The sequence below is a fragment of the Schistocerca americana genome, chromosome 3 (assembly GCF_021461395.2).
Source record: "Schistocerca americana isolate TAMUIC-IGC-003095 chromosome 3, iqSchAmer2.1, whole genome shotgun sequence".
In the NCBI taxonomy this organism is placed as follows: Eukaryota; Metazoa; Arthropoda; class Insecta; order Orthoptera; family Acrididae; genus Schistocerca; species Schistocerca americana.
In genome coordinates, this window is record NC_060121.1 from 905,134,096 (window position 1) to 905,145,936 (window position 11,841).

The 11,841-nt window shown below is 42.7% G+C and overlaps 1 protein-coding gene across 1 annotated transcript in view; it reads right to left on the bottom strand.

Moving 5' to 3' along the window:
* Positions 1–9,636, bottom strand: part of LOC124607378 (fibroin heavy chain-like) — a 90,844-nt gene extending 81,208 nt beyond the window's left edge. Inside the window, exon 1 of the mRNA XM_047139693.1 lies at positions 8,904–9,636. Within this exon, the coding sequence (XP_046995649.1) occupies positions 8,904–9,635 (732 nt within the window). The 5' untranslated portion in view covers position 9,636. The remainder of the gene's footprint in view (positions 1–8,903) is intronic.
* Positions 9,637–11,841: the final 2,205 nt, after the last annotated feature.

Consider the following 11,841-nt stretch of genomic DNA (forward strand, 5'->3'; position numbering starts at 1 on the left):
CCCTGCCGTCCAGTGAGCTCTCGTTTGACACCACTGAAGTCACAAATGGTGGTGGTTTGGTATCAGTGGAACGCACGCTACATGTCGTCCGGCTGCAAGCTGTCCTTCAATCAAAGATATTGTAACAGTTCGTTGTGTCTCTCAAATTGCTGCTGCAGATGCAATACGATGCGCCAGAGCCATGCACGGATCACGATGGTATTCATCTCGGTAATGCCACGTGGCCGTATGGAGCCAGTTCTTCTTGCGCCCGTACATTCTCGTGAACACCGCTGCCAGCAGTCATGTACAGTGGCTACATACCTGCCAAGTCTTTTTGCAGTATCACAGAAAGAAAATCCATCGTCTCATAGCCCTTATACACGATCTAGTTCATACTCAGTGAGGTGCCGATAACGACGTATTTCTCACCCCGAAGGCATTCTTGACTAGTCGAGTCTCAAAGGCAACTAACGCTCCCGACCGTTATAGCATCTACTTAAAGCGAAGCTGATTTGCGTCCTCATAGTGGCGCTACTATCGCCATTCTTATGCGACTTGTGCGGAATTTTGACATCATCTTTCAGATGCAGAAACATTTTTACGAACTTTCGTTTATGTCGCGCAACTACACTTGGTGTTGCGATTTTTTTCCGTCAATGTAAGTAACAGCTCACTACTTTAGAAGTTGTTGAGGTTTGCCAAACCCGTATTAAATGTAGTTACTACTACTACTACTACTACTACTACTTCCGTTGTACTTCTAAACTCAGTCTTACAGCTACGTTATACAAGGTCCCCGGCGGTATTTGCATGACTTGGCAATCCTCGAGTGTACTCTTTCCCCTGTGGGTGACCAACTTGTAGAAATAATTTTATACTATAAATTACATCACAGTTTATACGATTGGTGTTTGAAAAGTCCGTGCAAAAATAAAAACTACTTACGTGCCTGGGGTAAACCTTTTTTATATTTCGACATAGTCTCCCTTTAGACTTATACACTTCGTCCAACGCTGTTCTAATTTGTTGATCCCTTCCCAATAATAAGAATTGTCAAAGTCTGCAAAATAGCTATTAGTTGCTGCAATCACCTCCTCGTTTGAATAAAGTCTTTGTCCCACCAGCCATTTCCTCAAATTGGGGAATAAATAGTAGTCCCAGAGAGCCAAGGCTGGAGAATAGGGGGGATGTGAAACAAGTTGGAATCCTATTTCCATTAATCTTGAGACCATAACTGCTGAGGTGTGTGCTGGTGCATTGTCGTGACGGAAAATGACTTTTTGCGGTCCAATCGCCGGCGTTTTTCTTGCAGCTCGGTTTTCAGACGGTCCAATAACGATTAATAATATGTACCTGTAATAGTTTTACCCTTTTCCAGACAATCGATGAGGATTATCCCTTGCAAATCCCAAAAGACAGTCACCATAACCTTTCCGGCCAAAGGACTGGTCTTCGCCTATTCGGTGCAGATTCTCCCTTGGTAACTCATTGTTTAGATTGTTGTTTGGTCTCAGGAGTATAGTAATGTATCCATGTTTCACCCACAGTCTGGCCCTGGTAGCTGAGTGGTCAGCGTGATGGAATGTCAATCGTAAGGTCCCGGGTTCGATTCCCGCCTGGGTCAGGGACTGGGTGTTGTGTTGTCCTAATCATCATCATTTCATCCCCATCGACGCGCAGGTCGCCGAAGTGGCGTCAAATCGAAAGACCTGCACCAGGCGAGCGGTCTACCCGACAGGAGGCCTTAGCCACACGACATTTCATGTATACCCACAGTGACGAAACGACGCTTAAAGTCCTGCGGATTCTTCCTGAACAGCTGCAAACCATCCTTGCAACACTTCAGACGATTCCGTTTTTGGTCAATTGTGAGCAATCGCAGAATCCTTCTTGCAGATAGCTTTCTCATGTCCAAATGTTTATGCAAAATTTTATGTACCTGTTCATTCGAGATGCCCACAGCACTAGCAATCTCACGCACTTCAACTCTTCTACCATCCATCACCATATGATAGATTTTATCAATGATTTCTGGAGTCATAACCTCCACAGGGCGTCCAGAACGTTCAGCATCACTTGTGCCCATATAGCCACGCCGAAAATTTTGAAACCACTCATAAACTGTAATGTTTATCAAGCTTCTCTTTAGCCTCCTGAGGCGTTTTGCAAAGGTGGTTTGCAGCTGTTGAGGAAGAATCCGCACGACTTTAAGCGTCGTTTCGTCACTGTAGATGAAACGTGGATACATTAGTATACTCCTGAGACCAAACAACAATCTAAAGTAATGTTTAATCACCACACGAAATTCTTCTTCGTCCATTTTTTGACAATCACTCGACTTCCTTGATTCACGCGAAAGAAATTTCACGCAAAGAAGTAGACCAATATGGCTGAAACTTGGTGTGCGTTCTTTCCGTTCTTTCCAAAGATGTTACTAACTAAACATTATCTCGATACGCGCAGGTGGTGCCATCTCTCGGACTTTGCATGCACTTTTCAAACGCTTCTCGTGATTTTATCCCTAATTTCTATGTTTCTACTGTCGTATTAACAGTTCTTTTTACTTTTCTCATTACATTGAGTCACTGGACACATTAATGTGCATATACCAAAGGCTTTTCTTAAAGTTAAATTCTGAAAGTGAAGCAACTGTTCCTTTGAAGTGTTATTTACAATAATACACTGCTAAAAAGGATGAGGGAAACACGTGTATCAACGTATAGAATGTTAAATCCATTTTGACACAGGCGGTAGCTGTGGTCTTATTGATTAGCCTGAGATATTCACTTTTAATGTATGCAACAACTGAAGTCATTCGCCACTACTCGGTCCTGTTATGGATTACAGTATCAGGTGACACATCAGAAGGAAGTGAGTGCCGGTACCGTGATCCCTAATTAGCTGCGCAGACGACAGTTGTTATTTGTGTACGTTGTACTCAACCAAGCACATGCAGAGCGACATCTCAATGCAGCGCAAGTTGCAAGGGCGGTAAGTTTGATCCAAGAAGGATGGCCTTGCCGTCGTGTTGCTCCAGATGCCAATGTCTCTCCATCTGTCATCCATAACTTGTGGATACGCTACAGGGAGACAGATTAGTACACAAGGCGAGTTGGACTAGGTTGCTGACGCATTACCACCCCACGTGAAGACCGATATCTGGTCATATCTGCGTTGCGTCTTCGTACAGTTATCTCCAGAACACTGCAAGACCACCTCAGAGTGGCCATTGGAGACGCTGTGACTTATCGCACTCTAAGTAACAGATTACGAGGAAGGCCCTTACAACCCAGACGTCCTGTTCAAGTAACCCAGTTGACACGACAACATCTCGCAGCCGGTCTACTGCTATATCGTCCCCAAGTCAAGTGGCAACTTCGTTACTGGCTAAACGTGTTATTTACAGACCAGTCCATATTTCTTCTGATGCGAGGTGATGGTCATTTTCGTGTGTGGAGACGCCTTTGTGCCTGCCAAATGCTGTGCATTCGATCGCAGTTTTATGATGGTGTTGGGAAGCTTCAGTGTTGTCTCGTACGGATCTTGTCTTTGTGCATGGTCGCCTTTCCGCCAGGCAGTACATCGAACAGATCCTGTTGTACCATGTGTTGGTTGCTGCATACGGTTCTTAGGCTCCTGTGGCGGGAGTCACCAGGGATGTCTCGCAAAGCCTGGACGTTTAAGTAAAGGAATGGTCAGCTGTGAGTCTCGATCTAAGCCCCATCGAGGATGTGTGGGATGTGCTTGGCAGAGATGTCCGTTTTCATCCTGTTCCACCGTAGACTCTCCAAGAACTCTCAAGGGCTCTCCCTAAAGTATGGGAGCGGATATCATAGGGCAGCCTCCAAAGGCATATACGAAGCATGCTACTTTGGTGTCGGACGGTGATAGATGCTCGCGGAGGGCATATATGTTATTGAAGCTCTGAAAGACAAATGGAACGCACCCAGGATGACGGAATGAATGTTTCCACTTTGTTTTCGACACCTGCCGGACATTTCAGTTCTTGTTAAGTAAATGAACGAGGACGTAACGACTTGTTGTATACGTAATTCATGAAAGTTAAAGGTGTAAGTTGATAACATATCTAGTCCTCATTTATTACTCAAAGTAGTATGGCAGACGCCCGAAGTCATGTTCTCCTAATTCTTTTGAGCAATGTATTAATGTTAATCCACGGATCTGTATCCTCTACAATTAGGTGCGGTTTGCAAAAAGAAAAAAAGGAAGGAACTAAGCCCGAGCTCACAGTATTGTTGCTACTGCTGAAAGCCAAACCGTTGGGATCTATCTTAACGCTGGAACTACGATGTGGGTCCCCTAATTGCATAGTCTGGAACCGCTACGGTCGCAGGTTCGAATCCTGCCTCGGGCATGGATGTTTGTGATGTCCTTAGGTTAGTTAGGTTTAACTAGTTCTAAGTTCTAGGGGACTAATGACCTCAGCAGTTGAGTCCCATAGTGCTCAGAGCCATTTGAACCATTTGAACCCTAATTGCATAACTGCCTTTTGGGGGCTGTTGCATATACAAAACATGTGGTGTTCTTCATAAATAAATTTTGTCGCAACTGAGACGAAACAGTGATTTGTTGCATTTCTTTGGTATACAAGGATCTAGGAATATATTTATCAATATAAGACAGATCAATGGGTTTGATGCATATCTGTTACCGGCAGCTTTTGCCAGCGCCCACTTCTCTTACCCGCCAAAGTGACTTACTCCGTTTCTTGTGACCTTTCAAGAAATGAGAATACTCATACGGCATCCGAGAAGTATAACTCACGAGACTTGCTCGAGAGGAAATGGTAAAATGTATCTAGACGTCACTCGCATTACTAGGGCGTGCTGAAATGTAACGCCTCCGAGTTATTAATGTGAAAACTCTTAAAGTTTTTTAAATAAAACAAACATTAGTAACATTCTACAACTTTATCCTTCGTATCTACCTACATATTTCCCAAAATCGTCACCCTGGCTACAAACACATTTCTCCCAATAAGAGACCAGTTTGTTGATACCATCATTGTAGACCATTTGGCATAGTTGACGGTGTCACAACCTCACCTCTGCTTTCATCATTTCATTACTATCATAGCGAAATTTTGGAAACAGGTGAGTATCGGATCGGGCCACGTTGGGACTACAGTATATGGAGGATGATCAGTGAAACCAAGGCTCGGATTGCTGCAAATGTCGGAGTGCTCGCGTGTGGTCGGGTATTGTCATGCTGAAGAGGACGCTACTCCATGTGCGGACGAACTTCTCGAATTATTGCTTTCGGTGTTCTGAGGGTCTCGCAGTGCCTTACAGAGAACTTTATTGGCGTCGGTGTTCCTGTCACAGAGGTCGAGATTTGTACCACCGTTTCCATTATTATGAGCACGAACGAACCAACTTTGCACATTACTAATGTCGACACAGTCCTCGCCGAACACAGCTTTCATTCTTCTATGGATTGCTATTGGAGGCATGTTTTCTGTGGTTAGAAACTGTTTCTCACGCACCGACATAATTACGTTACACACCGTCATGTTACACTCTACAATTAGGAGCGCTGTAGCGACAAGAGGTTGCGATTTGCGTCAGCGAAGCGGGAAAATCAACCGAGTAATATGCATAACATGTAACATGTCAACCGCTATTTTCACCACTCTCTCGTAAACATAGGGTTCTCTGATCTAAGGACAGTGTAAAAACTTGAAACTTTCTTCTTTGAAGTGGTGCAATTGCGAAGTGGTTAAGACAACAGAGAGGTAAATTTTAAACTGGCATCAGATCATCCATATTTAGTTGTACATGGGGCTAGGACGTCAAACCGGCCGACTGGGAGTAGGAGAAGCACCACAAGACGTTTTAATTTCCACTGTCAATACTTTTCCAAATAAATTCATAAAACTTTTTCAGCGTGATCAGGAAGGGTTCAAGATTCACACTCATAGTAGTGAAAGTTCCAGAACCTAACAAAATATTTTTTGCGTGTAAATCTCTCCATTTTTACTGACTTTTGGACGGGCCTGATGACGTAAGTACCTTTTCCTTCATAAGTGAGAGAGTCTTCGATGAATTTTGCAGAGCACACAAAGCACACTTCCAGGTGTTTAAAACTTTATAATTTATTTAATTGGTGAAAAAATGAATGAGAGTTTACATTTTGAACTTTATGATTAGAAAAAAACCAAAGTTTACAGTTAATTATCTCAGCTTCTACCACATTTTTTATATATTTGCAAAATTCTAGAGTTCTGTATTAAGGGGGTTGTGTTTTGTAAATATATAAAGTTTGAAAGTTATGGGCCTTTTACTTTGGGTGTTATAAGTGACTATGCACACATACGTGTTTTGTGGAAAATACCCGTTAAAGTTTCTGCTTGTGTTTGTCATTCATTTAGAACTGTCCAGCACCATAAGTAGGTTCTTCTCCGCTTTCTATATCAGTTTTCTTCCTTTTTACATTCCTATGATGCACTCTTATTTGTCACCTTCAAAAATTATTTATCTGCTTTCACTATACCCTCTCTGTCGATCGCATAAAAAGTGTTTCTGGCAATCCTTCCCATACACATTGGATAAAATTCTCGTTTGGTTTTTGGGTACCGTCATGAAGACATTTCTTCAATAAAATTTCATCTGAAAGGTCCCTGAATATAGTTGTGATGGCTTCCGTTACAGGAATTGGTAGGGAATTCCTGTGAGGGTATTCTTCACCATGTGCAATTGACCTTTGGTGACCATACCATGACTATTGTATGTGGACATTTTGTGGAAGTATAAGGCCCTAAACTGTTGGCTTCAAGTTTTTCAAGTCCTTCATATTCCATTTTAGTGTCAAGCCATAATATTCTAACTTCTGCACAATAGTGGCAGTGGCATACGGAGCACAATTTTGAACCTCAAGGAAAGCTTTAATGTTACGGTCACCAAGGTACTTCGCATGTCACAGGCCACGGGAGGCTACTGATTTGGTAAACAAGCTGATAACTCCATGCATTTCCATACCTTCACACCCGACTTTATAGTTCATATTTCATTCATGATCTGGAATCCCATACACACAACTATGACAAAATTTGCTCAGAACTTCAACCTCTAGTACTCTGCCAGTGGCAACAGACTTTGCTGCAATAACTACCTTCAATGAAGTGTGCCATCGTTTTTGCCAGGTACATTCGAAAACATCCACTGTGCCATTTGACAACAGATTCTTCTGCAGCACTTTTCATTGATGGTTCCGCAACTTCTTTTATTCCGCTAAGCAGTAAGCTCTAAAATTTTGCTGGAGGGGGTGGGAGGTTCAGCACAGTGTTCTAGCAGCAGTGAACACCAAAAGATCCTGAGGAAGATCCCAGCACAGGGGTCGAAACGTCGAACATTTTAGAAGAAACATGACGCGGCCTAATAACCCAGAAGATTTTTATTAACTTCACAGTACAAAATGTTCTTGCTGCCTTCTGTCCCCTACCAGTACAGCGCATGCCTTACGCTGCCCTCACATTTACGTCATATTTTTTGTTTATGATTGCAGATGTCATGCAAGAAGTACCAAGATTGCGTTTGCTGCATAGTACTGATAAGTTTGTAGCAAGGCCTTTGCTAGCATTCTCATCTTCCACCACAGAAGCAATTTCTACACGAAAGCAATGCTTGCATGTAACATTGTCCGATATTAACTGGGACAGTATGTTGATATCAACAATAATACCTCATGTACCCTCAATTCATCCTCCGTTTTCATTAGCACTAAAAACAAGTTTCCTTCTTGGAACACTCGGCTTTGATTCGATTACCGGCAGCTTTCTGCCACTGGTGTAACGTTCATCGAATCGTACTTTACTGCGTATCTGCCCTGGTGACGTTGTTTACGGCCGAAGCAACGAATTCAAGGCATCTTGTGCGATAATATGCCACAAACGAGCACAAAAAAATGCAGCTAAATAAAAATCGATTTGAAATTCACAAAATCACACTGCAATAGTTTCAAAACAGAGAATAAACAAAATCAGTGAACGAAAAGCGTACGTCGACAGCAACTGAAAGAGTATCGCTATTGATAGTGCTTTCTTGCAGGTATGAGAGCCTGATGCGAAAATATACCGGTTTGAATTTCACTGAGCGAAATACAGTGTCGTATGACAAAAGAATGCTGTGCGAAGAAACGTGGCACTGTACTTCGGTACAGTTAAGACTAAATAACATGTCTTATATTCCCTCAAACATATGTTTTATATATCAAACTCCTGAGGGAGATATGTGCTTGGCGTATTTTTGAAAAATCGATTTCGTTTAAATTTTTGATGTGCTACCTCCCTTGGAGAGTACCAGAACAGTTCATTTGAATGGGCCAAGTCAATGCTTGTGTCCTGTCTCTATCATTCTTGACAAATATTTACCAATATTTTTCCTTCCCTCTTTGAGATAACTGTAAGATTATTAACTGCATTCTGTAGTATGAAATATGAGGATAGTCATCAAGTTTCAATAATTACCCTCAAAAAATACACCTACATATTTTTTTCTATATTCAGTCACATGTCTGCAAATCCTGACATACACTGAAGTTTCTGCACCACAGTACCGTCTCTACTTTAGCAATAGAATGCGTCATTTTGTTTTTTCTACATCAGTGGCATCATATGGTACTGTGCTGCAGGGATATCAATGTCTACCAAGACTGCAGACATGTACCTGCAAATAAACAAAAAATTAATAACATCATTTTATTTTTTTGAAGTGATAATTAAAACTTTGACTACTTTTCACAGCATGACAATTCGTAGTTACAGTGTCTGTTCATTTGGTATAGAATATTAAGAAAAATTTGGAAAGTGATTGATAATTGCACTTAACATATGCCTGTGACTGGCGCAAGCAAAGGCAATATTACAACACTGTGCAAGGCACTTAGCAGATTGAAATGCTTACCTTCTTGAGATGTGAAGAAAACTCAACAAGTTGCTTATTTACATGTTCAGGACTGACCGGCCCTTCTGTTTTGATGACTGCGTGCAGATTGACAGAGACAGGAACAACTCTCAAAAGCACTTGGAAGAAATGCCTGCCCCTCGCTCTAAGCAACTGTGGCAAGGCAGACACGATATTATGTATTGCAAGTGCACCCTCACCTACACTAACTTTCATGCCTGACACAACACCTGCTTTTAAGGCCTGCCCTCCACTCGTGCCGATGTTCACATTCAGTGCTGTCCCTTTCTTCACTTTCATGACCAGACCTCCTTTTGCACCAACGTTCTTTTTGAGACCTGAGCCAATATTCGCTTTCATGCCTTGGCCTCCTCCTATGACGATGTTCTTTTTGAGGCCTGAGCCAATATTCGCTTTCATGCCTTGGCCTCCTCTCGTGCTCATGTTCTTTTTGAGGCCTGAGCCAATATTAGATTTCAGGCTCTGGCCAGTGCCTGTGCCAAAGTTCGCTTTGAAGCTTGAGCCAACACTCGCTTTCATGCCCTCGCCTCCATCTGCGCCGATATTCGCTTTCAGGCCTGAGCCGACACTCATTTGCAGGCCACGGTCTTCACCTGCTCCGATGTTGGCTTTCAGGGCAGTGCCGCTTTTGATGCCGATTGATGCAGCATACACTGTGGGTGCCAGCACCAGTACTGTCAAGCTGAAAATCGACACACGCTGCGACGCCATGTCTGTGCGTACTGGCCACTTGCTGCTCGACACTGATACTGTCTTATAGTAGGCAATGCCATCAACAGTGGTCGTCATTGGTGCCTACAGTGTTTACTACCTTCTCTAACGAACAGGCCATTTCGTCCAAAAGCGATAAACCTCCCTTCTAGTAGGCCATTCCGCAACTAGTGATACGTGAGATGGATAATAAGGCAGACTGTTTTATGTCGTTTTGAGAGCGATAGTTTTCGGGGCACAGCAGGTGAAGCTGTTGCTGAGAGATTTCTTGTACACACGTAACAACAACCCCTTTTTTCTATTTTCTGTCATTCCAATCAATCATCTTTAATCTGTAGAGACTTTCACATGATTCAAGTGAAGTCCATACTCAATTTATCCGAAGTTTGCTACATAGATATGAACTTTGCGATTCGTAATCACTAGAACCAAGATTTGTACGCAGATGCATACTGTAAGCATATTTGCATGTTTTCGCCGTTTGGGTGATAAATACACATTTCAAAAGTTTTTCGATGTAGCAACATGAATGTGAACATTTCTAATACATATTACATCATATTTATGACTTCAGTGAATATGCACAGTGTTCCGAAACTACACATTCAAATTAATACAGGAGGTTTACAACATAGGACCAAATGTATTTAGTTATGGTACATACGCTCCCTGACGGAAATTTCGGATGCTAGGGACGATTTACGCAGAAGGTAGTTAAGTGTGCTAAGTACAGCAGTGGCATTCACAGAAAATGATAGAATGCGCGACTATTGGCCTGTATGCACGCAGTACATTGTTGACCATTGATTGCCGTGTCCTTTCAAAGATTCTTGGCACATCTGCAATGGTACCAGCAACGACGGCAATTCTAGTGACGAGGTCTTCTTGTGTTTCCACAATGGTTTCATACACCAACTGCTTAATCTGCCGCCAGCGGAAGAAATCCAGACACGTGAGGTCAAGTGAGTTGAGTGGCCAGACCACAAAACCACCTCGATAGATCCGTCGATTCCCGAAGGTGGCTCTCAGATGATTCTTTGTAACAGTGCTGAAACTGGCTGGCGCCCCATCGTGCTGTATGTACATCCTTCGTGTAACATTCAGAGGTACGTCCTCCAGCAGTTCCGAAAAGACATGTTACACGAAGATACGATACTTCCATCCTCTGAGATGGAGTGGAGAAACCTATGGTCCAGTCAACTTATGACCGAGAAAGCCGGCCCACGAATTAATGCCGAATTCCTATTGATGATTAACACGAGGTCGAGTACCTCATGGATATACATGTGCCAAACGTGCGAATTGTCGACATTTAAATATCAGTTCACACTCCCACTCGGCAACACCAATACGACAGCTTACGTCAGCACCACTGACAAAATGTTGCCTAGTATTACATACATCAGACACCATACGCTCATTATCGAAGTATATTTGTTTTGATGTTCTTACGTCTCATATTAGTTTGAACGAACAGTTTCGGAACACCCCGTATTATAATTACTTGCATGATAATATCTTTTGTTGATGCTTTCTCTTATGAATTACGCAAAAAGTGCAGAACGTGAATAATTTCCCATATTTTGCAACCGTATGTAAACTTCACAGTGAGCTTAGGAGGCATAATTCGGCTAGGTACAGGTCGGCAGAAGGCAATATATACACATCAAAAAAAGTTTTGCATCACCTCGGTTCCGAGAGTTTCGGAACCTCTATAGAAAATTTGGATAGAGATCAACATAAACATCGTTTCCGCCCTTTTTATTGCTCGTGAAAACCACACATTGCATGTTGTAACACCATACAGCGAAACCTTCAGAGGTGGTGGTCCAGATTGCTGCAGACGCCGGTATCTCTAATACCCAGTAACACGTCCTCTTGAATCGATTCATGCCTGTATTCGTCGTGGCATACTGTCCTCAAGCTCATCAAGGCACTGTTGGTCCAGATTGTCCCACTTCTCAATGGCGATTCGGCATAGATCCCTCAGAAAGGTTGGTGAGTCACGTCGACCGTAAACAGCGCTTTTCAATCTATCCCAGGCATGTTCGATAGGGTTCATGTCTGGAGAACATGCTGGCCACTCTACTCGAGCGATATCGTTATCCTGAAGGAAGTAATTCACAACATGTACACGATTGGGGCACGAATTGTCGTCCATGAAGACGAATGCCTCACCAGTATACTGCCGATATGGTTGCACTAT